The 16,751-nt window shown below is 29.2% G+C and overlaps 3 protein-coding genes across 4 annotated transcripts; 1 reads left to right on the top strand and 2 right to left on the bottom strand.

Moving 5' to 3' along the window:
• Positions 1–6,061: 6,061 nt before the first annotated feature.
• On the bottom strand, positions 6,062–8,911 carry LOC109800668 (B3 domain-containing protein Os11g0197600). Of its 2 annotated transcripts, none has more exons than XM_020361489.3 (6): positions 8,631–8,911; positions 7,700–8,069; positions 7,346–7,510; positions 7,001–7,162; positions 6,655–6,830; positions 6,062–6,446 (listed from the first exon to the last, which is right to left on the bottom strand). In XM_020361489.3, the coding sequence occupies exons 1-6, from the start codon at positions 8,766–8,768 to the stop codon at positions 6,195–6,197; spliced, it is 1,263 nt and encodes a 420-aa protein (XP_020217078.1). In that variant the 5' UTR covers positions 8,769–8,911; the 3' UTR covers positions 6,062–6,194. The 2 variants fall into 2 exon arrangements, with proteins under 2 accessions (XP_020217078.1, XP_020217079.1); XM_020361490.3 differs by having other exon boundaries at positions 6,661–6,830; positions 8,631–8,908.
• Positions 8,912–10,465: 1,554 nt separating this feature from the next.
• LOC109800672 (uncharacterized) lies at positions 10,466–12,473 on the top strand. The gene is made up of 4 exons (XM_020361494.3): positions 10,466–10,640; positions 10,919–11,269; positions 11,825–11,929; positions 12,017–12,473. The coding sequence occupies exons 2-4, from the start codon at positions 10,928–10,930 to the stop codon at positions 12,317–12,319; spliced, it is 750 nt and encodes a 249-aa protein (XP_020217083.1). The 5' UTR covers positions 10,466–10,640; positions 10,919–10,927; the 3' UTR covers positions 12,320–12,473.
• An 82-nt stretch (positions 12,474–12,555) lies between these two features.
• Positions 12,556–16,580, bottom strand: LOC109800673 (uncharacterized). The gene is made up of 8 exons (XM_020361495.3): positions 16,441–16,580; positions 15,809–16,228; positions 15,604–15,677; positions 15,317–15,411; positions 14,381–14,489; positions 13,513–13,526; positions 13,109–13,210; positions 12,556–13,032 (listed from the first exon to the last, which is right to left on the bottom strand). Exons 2-8 carry the CDS (start codon positions 15,970–15,972, stop codon positions 12,910–12,912), a joined length of 681 nt encoding a protein of 226 aa, XP_020217084.1. The 5' UTR covers positions 15,973–16,228; positions 16,441–16,580; the 3' UTR covers positions 12,556–12,909.
• Between the last annotated feature and the right edge of the window lie 171 nt (positions 16,581–16,751).

A 16,751-nucleotide genomic window follows, 5' to 3' on the forward strand; every position in this document is an offset into this window, starting at 1 on the left:
ATTTTTAATACATAGAATAAATATATAAATTTTTAAAAAATTTAAAAATTATTTGATACTTCATTTCATTAATTCAAATTAACGGATAATCATAAAAAATTTTATAAAACGAAATATTAAATAATTTTCAAATTTTTTAAAAATTTGCAGATCAATCTATACATTAAAAATTTTAAATTGAACGAAGTAAATATAAATAGACTTATTCCTAGAATAAAAGAATCTCTCCTCATATATATATATATATATATATATATATATATATATATAATAATAATAATAATAATAATAATAATAATAATAATAATAATAATAATAATACTTCTTAATTCCGTAAAAAGGAATTATACTTCTTAAGAATTTGAAGCCAACTATTCTTTAGACATGATGAATATCTTACACAATAATATTATATTTTTTATTATTTTTATAAAGAAAGTATATTTAATTACTTAAAAATATTAAACTTTATTTGATACTTGTCTTACAAAAGTAAGAAAATTAGGGGAAAATGTTGTAAAATTATTTTATTATAAAAAAATGAGTGACTTGTAATTAAGTTTTTGTTTGAAAATTTGCATGAACACATGTAGATATATTTTGTTTTGAATGTACACGTATATATATCCTTAAATGACAATAAATTAGTTCAAATAAATTTATTTGAGTTTACGGATAATGAACGAAAAAGTAGTTAAAAGTAAAAGAGAAAAGGTGAAAATTATTAGATGAAAGTTATTCGTTTGAATTATTCACTTAAAAAAATTCCCAAACCTTAAAAAGGTATATACAATTTTTGGAGGAAAAGAAATTAAAAAAAAATTGTATGATTTGTTTATTTTTCTCTTCAATTTTAAGTGAAAAATAAAATTATTGTTAAAACTATGCTTGCTTAAGTTTTAAAAAATATTTTCTTCCAAACATTTTTATAAAACCAGCTTAAACTTAAAAAAAAATATTTTTACCATTTTTTTATTTTCCTACTTTTATTTCCCATTCTTGATATGGATGGTCAAATGGGTTTAATTGATTTAATTTATTTAATTTAGTAAACGTGTGTAATTAGATAGAATTTAAAATTCTTACATAATTTTTTAATGATCTAATCTATATTTTGGTGAGTTGATTGTGAATTGACCCAACCAATTTAATTGACTTTTGAGAGGATATAGTATTTGTTATAATCTAGACTTATTTGTGATTGTTGAATTGTTGGTATTGATGAGCTAAATAATTAATGTTTTTTATTTTAGCATTTTAAGATAATTAGTGGGTGTATTTGATTTTTTAAGTATTTTGGATGTTTTAATGAACTAATTAATAGTTATTATGATTGTGTTAAGATGATTTATGATTTTTCTCATTATTTGTTTGGTGGGCAACCTATGTATTACTTTCTTATAATTCGTTTTTTCATTTTTCTAAAATTATAATGTATCAATTCAATAAAATCTTAAGGATCATATTGGATTGAAATTTTTAACTCATTTTAAGAATAAATTCAAACCTACCCAACTCATTTTATAATGGGTTGATTAGAATTGTTTTGCGACTCATAATTACTTCTTAGTTATCTTATAATTGAATTTTTTTTTCTTGTGCAAGTATTGGTTCCCACATCTTACCTTAATTCCATTGTCTCTTTGGCTTTCAATAAACACTTCCACAGGTTCAGCAGTAGGAGCTGATCCACGCTTAAGCAAGGTCAGGGGTTCGAATCCTATCTTGTGTATGACCCTAAACCTAAAAAAAAAAAAACACTTCCACATCCTCATTATAGTTATCATTTTCCTAGCAACTTTTTTTTTTATATTAAATTTATCATATTTTCTTTTTCACCTATTTACCATCACAAGACTTGGTATTAATTCTATGACCCTTTCAAAGACTTCAAGATTATGCAAAAATATTAATCCTATATGATTTAATGGTTATTAACACCTACTTTTTTTTGGTTCCAATTCTTCCACTTCCTTTACCTCTATTAGACTATTGATTTGTTACCATTTGTATTTTTATTTTGTTTTAGTGATAGTATTATTTTGAGCATTATGTCATTTCAACAAAACACAACTTATCCAAATTTCTTATTCATGATCCAAAAGCAAGAATCATTAATTGTTAAGACAAACCAAAATTATGACAAGAGAAATATCACAATATAAGCACATATTTTTTATAATTTAGAAAAATTAAAAATTAAAATGATGTTTAGAGAACAAAAATAAAAAAGAAAAATCTTAAACAAAATAAAATTTACAAATGAAATCTAGCTCAACTTGTTGAGTAGAATGCACAGGTTATTGTAAAATCCATTAGTATCGAATTCTATTCTTATTGAAAAGATGAAAAATAACCTAATAAATATAAAGAAAATAGGAAAATAAAATGGTGTAAGGTAAGTGTAAAAATTAAAGTATAATGAAAATAAAATCTTAAAAACAATATTACACAAATACTTAATAATTTTTATGTGGGACAAATAGCCATATATAATAACTTTAAATATTTTTCTATTTGTAAAAAAATGAATTTAGGTTCAATTTAATTCTCATTTACAATCAATTTGTGTAAATAATAGTGTATTATTTTTTAAGTGGAAAATTAAATTAAATTCTCAGATTAAGGCAAAAAATCATTCAAGTGAATTTTTCATTCATAAAAGAAAAGTACATTCAATAAATTTTCTTCAATAATTAGTGACTTCATTGTTATAAAATAATGGCTTGAAACTTGAAAGCGATTATGTAGGGAAAAAATATTAACACTAATAAATGAAATATATTTAAACAAATTGATTTTTAATTTAAGAATTTAAAATTTAAAATAATAACAATATAATTAGATTACTAAATATATAATTTCTTTTGCTATTGAAATTCACTGATGGAAAAAGAAGGTGAAAAGAATAGAAAAAGGAAAATGAAAAAAAAAGTTATATCTATACGAGTTATAACATTAAGATATATAATATTTCTAGCATATTACAATATATTAATTAATTAATTAAAATGATCATTTAAATAGTCATTTCGTTGTTCTTGTGTGTGTGAATTGTGAAGTGAGAGATAAAAGAAAAAATATTATTATACACGATGGCAGCTTTGAACATGTAACGATTGTCTAGGATTTTATTTTTAAAAAGGATATTAATTTTTTTTAAGTCTATATAAATATTAAAATAAAATTTATATAAATAAATTATATATAATTTTTTCATATAAATAAAAGAATCATCACCAATCAATCAATTGATAAGTAATGTTTTTATTTTTCAACAAAAATTTATCTATAATTAAGAAATTTACCCATAATTTTAGAAAATAAATTAATGATTATTAAATATAGCATGAAAATTGTACTATATTGTTAACTTTTATATATATATATATATATATATATATATATATATATATCTTAGTCTAAACTTCTTTTAGTGTTAATAAATAAGGATTATTTGTACTTTCTCTCTTTATATCTAATCTATTTGATTTTCTTATGTGTGACCTATCATGCTTTATTGAGATCTCAAAACCAAATTGTGTATCTTGATTTAGAATCTATTTAAATATAAGTTAGAAATATTTTTGATATTTTTTTTACTAAAAATAAAAATATTTTTCATAAGAGAAACTCTTAAAAACATTTTTAAACTTGTATATAACCAGTCTCTTATTATCTGTCATGAATTTCTTTATAACATGCATCCCACCATTATTGATCTTTTTTCCATTACAATAAATTAAAAATTTAAAGTAAATATTTAAAAAATAAGCAATTAGGTACTAAGATTTTATCTTGACATTTACTTATTATAGACTCTTTATTTGATTAGTGATTATTGATTAGTGATTACTTTTTTTATTAATATTTTTTAGAAAAATCTTGATTATAAATGAATTCTTAATGATTTTACAATTAAAAAAATACAAGTAGGAAAATATTCAAATAATTATAGGATTGAGAACATCACTTTTTTTTTTCGTCACAAAACAAGAAAAGAGAGTCCCTATCCTCTCTCTCTCTACGTAAAGATCCATTATCATAAAAAAGATATTGCAAGACTTTATTCTATTCTTTCATGCCATATCCATTTTCAATAACAAAAAAGAAAATCTGTACAGTTAGGAAATGCAACTTTTCTACACGTGTCTGCAGGAAGAAAAGTGATGGAGGACCACGAATAATTGAAGATGACATGCATTGGTAATTTCCAATTCCTAATGCCTCGTGTTTAAGACAAAAGAGATTGAAAATATATGTAATACATGAAAAATGATAGGTAATTTCCTTGTTTATTAGCAAAGTTCTCTCACTCCACGATTTCTCTTTTGCTGTTTTTGAGGGATGATTCTCAGAATACTCTCAGATTTGCACAAAGAAACATCTCCACTATTGACAATTGGCAAGCACACTGAAAAAAGCTAGCCCATCAAATGCACTTATTGTCATGGCTGAAAAATCAAATTACTACACAATTAATCAAGATTTATTTTTTCCACAAATATAATATATCACATTTCAAAAATGACAATTAAAAATTAATATGTAATATCTTATTCTAAACATTATTTTAAAATATTAACAAAAATTAATCTGTTTGTCAAATTAATTAAGAATTTAATGACTATTCACTAAACTATTAATTAATTACAATTCATTATTGATATGACTTTTTTAATCTCTTGTTATAAGAAAATAAATTTATTATATAAATAATGTAATATATAATAATTTGTAATTGAATGATAATGAATTTTTTACTTACATAATGTTTTACTGAATGATATATCATATACTGATATACCATATGTGTTATACAATAGAAATACCCTACTTTGGAATGCAGTTTCAACATGCACAGCTCACTAGCAAGAGGAAGATGATAGATATCGCTCTCAGCCATTGTGGGACTTTATGGTTGAACCTACGTCCTACAATGTGGGGTACCCTAATATTTGGTTTCTGGATAAAAGTTTAATGAGCAAATGTGACCAACCCTAGAGCTTATTGTAAGATGCAAAGGTTATCCATTATTATTTGCATAACATAGTACAACTTTGATTTTGATTGTTAACTTCCAATCCCTGGTCCACTCTATTTATTCTCCTGAATTCTTAAAGATGTTGGTCAGAGAGGCAATGTTCCTGATGGACTATCAAATAAGTGGTTTATAGGTAGATCACCATTATTAACTCTCCCATACCTGAGTAAATAGTTATTTAATAATACTGATTTATCCATCAACCATTTATTTGATGATCACCCTAAAATTAACTTGCTAGAAGTGAGTATTTGGATTTGAGCATGAGGACCCATACATGCATATGGATTTGGATTATGATGAATTAAAATGTCGATCCATCTAAATATGAATTTATTTTGTCTGATTTATTTAATTTCAATCACTTGGGTTATTGGACTAGCTTGCAAGACTAAATAATTTTTAAATATTAATTACTTATTAGTATCTTGTAATTTTATTATTTAGCAATTGTAAAAGTGATATAGTTTTTAGCGACAAGTTATTTATTAATGTTTGGTTGAAGCATGAAATAACGAGTAAATAAAATATTAACCAGCTATACAATCTTTTTCAGTTTTTAAGATTTCTTTTTATATAATTTTTCAGGTTTTTCAATCATTTTCTTTTTAACAATAATTTTAATTTTTATATATATTTTTTATTATTGCATTTATAAGTTAAGTAGGTTGGAGATGAATTAGGTAAAAACGTAGTTCATTTAATTAGCAGGTCAATCTAGTTAAGTCTTTTTAAATGCAGATAAAAACAAACTAAGTTGACTCATACTTGTATATAATGATATATTTTTTTAACTCTTATTACTAGTAATGTCATCGAAGATGGACTTAGCTACATTTAAAATTTAATGCCTTAAGATTAAGGGAGGTATGATCCTCTTGAATACCATGATTTTTATTGGAACTGACACATTTTTATTTTATCAAATAGTGACCCACGATAATTGATTGTTAAGACATGTTATATTTTAAAAATAATCTATGAAAGACATTTGAATATATTCTAATAGAAAGAGTATAATAAACTTGGGTTTATTCATATTCTAGTTGGCCATATAAGAACCAAATTGTAGTAGTGGAGCACAAGCTAAAACTAATTGCTTAACTGAGATCACTAACATGACATAAATCAAATAAAGACCGAATTCATATTAATATTTGGCACATCTGGTTCTGAATATGTGAACACTAACTTCGTTTCCCTCTTCAAGTTCAAATATGCAAGTGTCACCTCTCATGAGTTTGTTATCACGAACGAATCTTCCCCATCCTGTAGTAAGCTGAGTATACCTTTTACTTTGAGAATTCACTGTTACTTCCCAAAATTTACCTTCCGGATTCCAAAGAATGATCTCTGTAACTGCTTCAGGAATATACATTCTGGCAAACTCAGTAGCAATGTGCTGCATGCATGAGAACTCCAATTTATATCATATTATTCTGTGTTCTAAATGAAAACAGTCTTAGGAGTGTGTTATGTGAGATTCAGATAAACACCCTCCAACTGAAATTTGAATCAAGAAAACTTATTTGGTTTTATATTTTAAATTTTAACAGAAAAATATGCATGTCTCTCAATTCTAGTGACACTAATGGAGAAAATAAATTTACATTTACCAATATGCAAGGATTTTCCACATTAGATTTTCTCAGGAGGTGCTTCCAATGAGGTTTGCCAGAGGTAAAAGTCTCAGCCAATTTGCATGCTTCTGAGCTTTCAAATTTAATTGAATTCCGAGGCTTTGAAAAGTTCTTAGAAAGTAAGCCTTTGTTGCTGAAAACCAGATCTATTATATACACAACAAAAATTTAAGAGGTGAGATGCTTTAGGGGGATTAAGGTCAAATCTCTTATGCTGTTTGCATGTTATTCCTTTCAAAACATTTGGTCAAATTGAATTTGTCATCTTTTGAGATTGTAACCACATTTATGTGTATGTTTGAGACATCGTATTTACCTTCTTCATAAGACTTTGATTCATGGAGGTGCAATGAACCTGCAAAAGTTTTTTGTTGTTTACATTTTTCTGCCCTCTCCAAACATGGGGTGGCAGTTTGTTCTTGTCTTATTTCTCTGAAACATCCGTTAGAAAGTGTGTCTTTGTTGTTGAAAGGCATATCTGTTTATACAAAACAAAAATTTAAGAAATGAGATTTTTTTTTCGGGAGGGGGGGAGGGGGATAGGAGGAATCTAAAGACCAAATCCAAAATGTTGTTTACATGTTCTTCCTTTCAAATATTTGATCAAATTGAATTTGTCCCTTTAAGGTCCTAATGTATATGTTTGGCACATAATATTTACCTTCTTGACAAGACTTGGATTCATGGGGGCGAAATGAACTAGCACAAGTTTTTCTTTGTTTACTCTTATTAGTCCTCACCAAACTTGGGGTGGCAGCTTGTTTTTGCCTTGTTTTCTTTGTCTTACATCCATTAGAAAGTGAACATTTGTTGCTGAAAGCCAGATCTATTTACATACACAAAATAAAGATTTAAGAAATGAGATAACTTTTGGGGATTAGTGGGAATATAAAGGCAAAATCTGTGATGCTATTTACATTTTCAAAACATTTGGTCAAACCAATTTCTCACTTTTTGGGGGTTGTAACCACATATGTGTGTAAATGTATGAGAATGTTTGAGACAACATATTTACCTTCTTGACAAGACTTGGATCCGTGGAGGAATGAACCAGAAGAAGTTTTTCTTTGTCTACTCTTCTCTGTCCTCACCAAACTTGGGGTGGCAGCTTCTTCTTGTCTTGTTTCTGTGAGGCATGGCCTCTCACATCCATTCTTACCAAAAATTTGAACATGGAAGCATTTATCTCCGAGATATCTAAACAGCAAGAACTCATCAAGCACCACCGAGTTATCTGTCAGAAATTGTGGCCAACCATTTTGCATATAAATTTCATTTCCTTTCTTCAAAATAGTTACTTGCCACTGGCCACCAGAAGTTCCAATAAGAATTGCATCACTGGACAAATCTTCATTCAAATGCTTCAGAAACTCCTTTGGGACTTTCTGCAAGTTATGCAAAGAAGTTTCCTTAAATTTTTGAAACCATGACTATGATAATTATCAAGCAGGACCTGCTAAAGAGATGCTGAAGGCACAACTCAAAACAAATACACAATTGAAGACGTTTCCTTACCCTAATTCTTTCATTCATTTATTGATTGGTAATTAGATATTTTCCCTTTTGATGAATAGGAAAAGCCAACAAGTTCATTTTCTAGCATGATTTAAATCATCATATTTTACAACATAACATGTAAAAATGAAGACAAAAGGGATTCTACAAAGCACAAACAATAAGTATGAGTAAGCGCATAAAAGCTACCACCTTTGTGTGTGGTGGTGAAATAAAGAATCATTATGAACAGAATAAACCAAAAGGGCATGGTAGTTTCACCAGAAGCTATATTAAAAAACAGAACTTTTATATAACAAGAATGCTAATGTAAAAAAAAAAAAAAAAAAAAAAAAAACCTCTTTTCAATATAGTTTTTCAGCATCCAAAGAAAGGCAGACATTTCTGACTAGGAACAAAAAAAAAAAAACCATTATAAAGAAAAGAATGACCAGTAGCTTGGTGTTGTTGATGATGATGAAGAAGAGTGGGGTGTGTTGATGATGAAAATCCATGTGCCAGCACTCCGGGTTGTTTCGTTGCACAAGAGCAAAGCATTTGGGATTGGGATGAAATGAAGGGTCTCTCATTGTGATGGGGACCAGTTTGAAAGAGGAACATACACCGAAATAGAATTTTTGAATCAAAAGTTTAAGGAGCAAAAATGGTAATGACAAGCAAGTGATTAATGCACAGGAAAATCATTCATGTACATCCATGTTAGTGGACATGCATGGAGAGGAAGACAGAGATAGAAAAGGGAGAAGTGTTAATAACACTATAACATTAAATAAAATTTGTTAGAAAATTTTAATCCTTACTTTATATTAATAGGTGTAATTAATTTTATTTTATTTTAAGTATTTTAATTCGATGGCTATAAGATCTGTTTTAGAATACAGATTGATATATATCTTTAGAATTGATTTTTTGTGATGTTAGAATAATACTTGATTAGCAAAATTTACATTCTATGTGTGTTAATTATTTCTTGATTATTAAAACGCTTTATAATACTGCATGAATAATGTATATGAAAAAATTACTTATTTAATTTTTAAGATTTTAAATTTATCTTTTTTTTTGTTTATTTTTTAGTATCATGATATTGATAAAAATATCTTATATCTTTGACAAAAATTAATTTCATTTGAGTTCTTGATTGTATTAAAGTTTTGTTAAAATTTATCTTTCATTACTTAAATTAAAAAATATTCATTTTAAAAACTATTTTTATCATTTTTTTTTAATTTAAAAAACTAATTTGATGGGTCATTAAAATTATAAAAAAAAATGGATTCTCTCAAATAAAATTGCGAGTGCATAATTCAAAGTTCTTGATTAAGTATGAAATAAATGAAGGAAAGAAAAAAATGTCCAGAAGCAAAATTCATGTGCTCTGTTTCTGACAATAGATGATAATACGATAGATGTGAAAAATGTAATGAAGGGGATACAATGAAATCAGGTCATGTTTGGTCTGTGCCTTATTTGAAATGATGAATCTATAATAATATATTATTTTCGTGCATAAAATGCCTTCTCTTTTTTTTTTTTAGCTAATTAGTTATTATTGTTTTGCCCGGGTATCACGTACATAGAGTGTTAACATATACTAATTATGAGTGAGAATAAGAGAAGGAATAGTTTGGAAATTTAAATTGTAATGAAGATAAATGAAAAAAAAATTGTATTCTTAAAAACATTTTTCCTCTATTTTTTATTTTTCAACTAGATAAAATTATATTATTATGTATTTTTTGTTTTTCTTCTTACCCTCATAAATCTAAATTGATTTTTCTTAATTAAATTTTACAATAAAAATTATTTAATACCGATAAATTTAGTATATTTGATCGATATAATATGTTAGACTTTGTTGAGAGATAAGTCTTAAAAAGTGGTCTAACTCTAATTCAAATTTATAAAATTAACTTATATATAATTATGATTTTATTTTTAATTAATATAAAACTTTTAACATGTATTTCAAACATAATTTTATAAGATTAAACATTTACGATAAATTTAATAATAATTAATAATTATTAAGATAGACTTTAATAGCATAATTAATTTAACATTACAAAACTAATTTTTTAGATAAAAAATTTCGATACGAAGTTATTTAATGTGTTTTAAGGTAATTTTTTTCTGACACTTGTGTTTTAAGGTCATTAAAAAACATTACTTTCACATTCTATTGCACAGCAATGTTTGGTCTGGTTTCTCCCGAGAAATTGGCATTTCCCCGTGGCAAATAGATATTTGTTTTTTAATTACAAATTTTTAATATCTGGTAAAATCCAACCTCCATAACCGCTTCTGAAACAAGTTTGTGACATTACCAATTCACCATCCTCCTGGATTAGTTAACCAATTTCCATGTCTTGGAATCACAAACACGCCAACCCTCGTCTTCAATCTCTATAACATTCTTCACATATATCTTCATTTTTTAGGTATGCTGTTCACATCCTAGCTTCGTAAGTAATTATGATTTTTGCATTCTTATTTAAATACCTTTTCCCATTGTTCTTCTGTAATTTAATTTATATCATATCATACTATATTCTTGATTGACGTGCCACGTACAAATCCTTAACTCACGAACGTTACACGTTCTTTTCATTCTTATAAATGAAATGCAAACGTTGACACCACGCCACTTTGTTTCTATCACCACATAGATTGCTCTTTAATTGTTGACTCAAAAAGACAAAACTATTTTTTTGCTCAGGATTTGAAGATGGGGATGGATAAAGTTTTTGCCATGTCCAAGATGAGGAAAGCAGAATTGGTGAAAGGGGTGGTGATCATTGCTGTGATGATGGCTATGCTTGTTGCCGATGCAGCTGATACAAATGATGTTTATAGTCCATGTAATGATGCTAAAGTTCAGAAAGGAGATGGTTTTACATTTGGTATTGCATTTTCGGAGAAGCAATTTTTATCCCAAGACAATGGCCCACAGCTTTCCCCTTGTGACAAACGCCTAGACCTCACAAACAAAGGAGCACAGCTTGCTGTTTTTAGGCCAAAGGTTGACGAGATCTCCCTACTTACCATTAACAGGAGCACCCTAAACCCGGTATGCAATTTTATGATTTCATGATTCAAAATTCAATGCTTTGTATATTGCATTGGATGGAAATGTTCAGTGATGGGACATTGCATTAGATAATGACATCAAACATAAGTGTAAACTTGATTGATAAAACTTTATTATTGAGATCGAGAATAAATTTCTCTAGAAAACTTTTTAGAAAATAAAAATAGAAAATAAAATTAAAATAAATTTCTCTATAAATCAAAATTAACTTGTACACAAATTAAAAAATAGATTTTTGAGAAGTTAAGAGAGAGCTTTTACAAAATAATTTATGCATAAACTAATTTTAACTCATGCAGAAACTTATTTTATTTTTTCTTCCTATTTTATTCTCCTAGAAGTTTTATAAAGAAATTTATTCAGATAAACTCAATGACTATTATATAATTAAATTTGACAATTTGTATAGTTCCGTTTGAAGAAATATTTCTGCTTTGTTCAGATTTCATTTTCATAGCTGAATTCTCCTGCAGCCACATATTCTTTAGAAAAGTTTTGGTTGTTAGTTCTCTATTAACTTTGTGAAGTTATCAGGGCACAGCTGGATATATGGTTGCATTTGCTGGGCAGAAATATGCAGCAAGGTCACTGCCTATTATGTTTGGTGACAACACTCACACAATTACTAGTTTCACTTTGGTACATGCTCTAGCTGCGCTTCTCTAGGAATGTTATTTCCTAACTCTAGGAATGTTATTTTGAATCTGGATGTTGATTGATTAACAGGTTCTTGAATTTCAAGAGGGAACCCTTATAAACTTGTATTGGAAGAGCTTCGGTTGTGGTGCATGTTCTAAGGGGAGCATTTGCCTGAATCAACAAGAATGTGCAGTGCCAAACACAGAGTGTCAAAACCGTGGAAGGAATGCCTGCAACATGGGTGTACAGTTGGTATTCTCAGGGACTGACAAGAATCTCAACGCTCTTAATTCTTGGTATGAAGTGAAAAATCTAAGGCAGTACTCCCTCTATGGGTTATACTCCAATCTTCGTGACTCCATCGTCGGGCCATATGAAAAGTTCTTTTAAGTTTACATATTTCCAGCTTGCATGCATTGGAGACTGTACTCATTTAACTGTTATTTGTGAGTCAATGTCCTTTGTATTCACAATCAAAATCCCAAACAACTTGTCTATTTCTAATTAGTCTGAAGTTATTGACCGAGGTTTTTCCACTTGACAAGACATGTCATTATGTTGATCATACACTTAGGAAATCAGGTTGTACAAAATCATTAAGGAACGTTAAAATTGAGCAAAACAAGGACATAAAAAATCTAAGTTTGTCATTGACAAGTCACCAATTAAAAGGCTATAAATGAGATTCATAGTCTGTAATATATAACACTAGAAGGCAGCTATATATAACTCGAGTCAGTTTGGTATCCCTTTAAAGTCAGGATGAAAAATCTAAATATGAGATTATCTTTTCCTGCAAGGCTCATAATAGAAATTTGCAGCTCATTTTTTTTAGTACACCAAACTGATCATTAAAATAACTCTTTAAGCTGTATATCATTGAGTTAGAGAGAGAGAGAGAGAGAAACCTTGTTCCCCCATTAACTGTCATTCTGGTTACGCCCAGCAACTAGATCCCCCATAACAAGTTGTCTAGAATGTTATGATTTTTCAGGCTCAATTATAACATTGAAGCCAAATTCATTTCCTGGCGTGAATGATTTTTTTAGTTGTTCTGCCGTTTGGGTGGTGCTTATTTTGCGGTCCTTTACATCCAAGTTTTCCTGGTATTGGGTCATCAAATTTGGAAATAAATATATATCCATGACAGCCACATATGAAGTGGTAAAAATCACTTGCCTTTTTTGCATAATCACCCATGGTAGAGTTGAGTATTTCTTGTATTGCAAACTTGGTGACACGTTCTTCCCCAAGCATCTGTACAAGGAAATCCTTTGGGATCTGTATGCATTTCCTAACCAAAAGTTATCTTCAAGGAAAATTAAAGCATACATGATAATGATCTATGGATGTTCTGCTGTATTCAGTACCAAAGAAGCCTGCCTTTTCTTTTTTGAGGGATACCTCATTAGGAAAGACAACTGATAGAAAAATCTAACCATCCGAGTGATCAATGCTTACATTTTAATTATATTGATGTGATTAACAATATTATCGAAGAATAAGCATATAATTTATAGATTCATATATAATAAATAATAGTTTTTCATCAAATATAAAAAACTTGATTGGAAATCACGCACCTTTGATGATTTTCCTGGAGCAGTTCGGACATCACATGCACAATTTAATAAAGTTAGAACTTATGAACTGTAACTTCTGTTAAAATACTGAACTATAATGAACAGGAAAATGAATCACATATAGAATCATAACAACAGCAAGAAAGAAGTATTAAAGTTGAATAGGAAGTGCCTCGAAATGTAATTGGGAAGAGTAAAATGAAAATCCAGTTTCCGTTCTTTTCCCACCATTGACCATTCTCATCATTGGTTGCATATTTGGTATCAGTCTATCAGAGACAACTGACTAAAATAGAGGAGAGGGTCAACCGACTGGAGGTGAGCTTCGGCTTTTACAGTGAAATTCCACAAGGTGGATTTTCTCACTAACAAATTCAGAAAGTCTTAAAATGGGCATCCAATTGGTAAAACACTCATGTAAAAACCAAATCAAGACGACAAATGTGAAGGATATGCCGGACATTTCACAAGCCTTAGTTGAGCAAGAAAATACGAGATACAAATAAAACGGTCACTGTTTGGCCAAGCCCTGAAAGAGAAAGACCTTGATATTTTGTAATGAGGTCATAAGCAGCTCCCAAATGGTATTTCACAGAAAAGATGGCTATCAGATTTTATTAAGTCTGCAATATTGTAGGCAAATGGTAACACCTCGTGTTCAAGCAACTCTTGAGGATAAAGGGATTTTGAATGAGGGAGAAATCTTGCAGCGAATGCCAAATGTGAACCTCGTGTGTTCTTGGCACGTGATGCAATGTATGAATCATAATTGGGCATGAAAGTGAAAAATGTAATAACCAATAGATATATATTCAGGGTATGAAAGTGCATGATATCATCATTCTTTATCGATAATGCAGCTTCTTACCTCCTTTTTGCATGCGAAATCCAGGAACTGGTGGGGCAGTACGACCTAAGTTTGTTAGGATCCTGTCGAATACCTTTTGTGTTTGATCACCAGTCAAGTCCACTCTTAACTGCCATTTAATCCATAAGATAGTTATCACAATATCAAACCCAAGAGTTAGGGTACAGGGTATTGAAAACATAAAATAGCACGATTAACACGATGTAGTAATTTACAGAAACACACTCCGGAAATAAAAATAATAATAATAAAAAAAAGGTTATTGAAGGGGGAGACTAAAGGGTAATCGAAAAGGGTTGTTATAGTACTATATCTGGCCATATTTTGCGTATATTAAAGTATGCTAGTGGCAATGTCTGATAAAAAAAAATTGTACAGCAATATTAGCTCCAATCATGACATGCTTGTTTAAACAAAAGTAAAATGAAGTATATAATCACAATAGAAACAAATTAAAATACCACAAGGGAAGACCTTGCCCGATTAATAGAGCATGAAGACTACCAAAGGTTTTAGTTGAGTTTAGTTCTTCAAGGTTATCAAATTAATAAACTTGATCGGAAAAATCAATATCTCTTCAGTACAAAAAAATGTGCATCACTACAAGAAATCTTATTTCAGCCTTTTAACCGAAAGCTCAACAAAGCCAGTAGAAACATGAATTTGAGACACACACATATTCCTCTGTAGGACAACATAAGACTTTTTTTTTACATATATACAAATCACATCTTTTCATCATTGTACCCTATAGGATAAAGCAATGCCAATTCTGTACAGAGAGATAGAAGAAAATATAAAGAGAGACATAGAATAAAGGCTATGGAGATGCAATTTGGGATAAATAGTATGACAACATAGCGAAACATCAAATAATTTCCCGAAAGAGTCAGAATAGCAATTCTACATTGGAACCAGTTTTTGCTGTGTGCTCACTTGTATCTTATTTTCATCTTCGGAATCTACAACTATTTTGGCATTTGTTAAGATGGCTGAAATATCGTTGGAATCTGTAATTGATGCTTCTAAACCTACAAGGCAAGAGAGCGTAATAATATAATAATATTAGTATAGCACTTGCTATAACTAGCAGAAAATCTCGAAAAGTTTGAACGCAGAACACGCGGGGAGTTAGTATATTTCCATTTTATGTACTTAAAACTCCCTAGAATATTCATTCATATATTTGAAATCCAGCAGAAGAAAATGGGTCCAAAAGTCACCTGAATTAACAGCTGAAATTGGTGTATTGAGATGTCTGAGAGTTGTCACGGTGGGACTAGAAAGAATACCTAAGCTGCATGGAAAAACAAAAACAAAATGAATAATCCGTATATTAATATTATCCCTCATCCAAATAATAGCCATTATTAGGGTTGATAAAATATCATTCTCAAAGAAGCATTGATGAGTGAATCAATTGGGTACCTCCTCCTCTTGGACAGACTGAGAGAAAATATGTCTCTGGCTCTGGATTTTGCATTTGGATTGGGAAGAACGTGAATGCAGCAGGTTCTAGTTCCAGAGAGAGGGCAAGTTGTGAAAGAACCAATTCCAAATGTTATGGAATTTGATTTGGAGGCCATCATCATGTTCGTGTCGTGTCTGTATCCCAGTCCTGAACTGATGACTGGTGAATGATGTCTTATCCCTTATTATTCCTTTTTAGGTTTTGCAGCAACAAGGTGGGGTCCAGTTCGGTTGACGTTCCAATTCCATTTTCTGTTTGTTAGGGATAGTGATATTTTTTTTTTCTGCTGTTCAGCAGTGCAGTTATGACAGGTAAGTTGCGAGGGCTGGCGTGGTCAATCAATTTTCCATACGAGAAATGCCTCATCCATGCTACTCCTGGTAAAAGGATCGGTTTCAAAACCTTTATTTATTTATTTATTATTTATTTATTTTTACTTTCATGCAGCCCAACGATATTTTTCTTTTGCTGGATGCACAAAATAACATTTTTATATTTTTTGTAATTTTAAGTCAATAATATTAGGCACTACTGTCATTCCAACTGAAAATTAATTAATTAAAATAATAATATGATAAACTCAATATACCTGACTTGCACTTAAAATGTATAGATATTTCTCTGAACATCATCGTCAACTTGACTTTTGTGGAGAACGAGAAATTCAAATATTCATAGGTCAACATGTTTAATTTTATATATCAGATGACTTATCTAATCTTGAAAATTGAAAACAGAGACAAATACTGAGAACCAGGATGAACGTATCCGGAGGCGCTGACTTCCCAATATTTGACTTTCCCCGTCACTATACCGTTAAGGGCATATAAAAATCATGAAAAATTCTGTAAATCAACTCCTCCTATTCACCATTGAATTCTCAAAGTCTATCAACTAAAT

This window comes from Cajanus cajan, chromosome 8 (genome assembly GCF_000230855.2).
Source record: "Cajanus cajan strain Asha chromosome 8, NIPB_CcT2T_4, whole genome shotgun sequence".
Taxonomy (NCBI): Eukaryota; Viridiplantae; Streptophyta; class Magnoliopsida; order Fabales; family Fabaceae; genus Cajanus; species Cajanus cajan.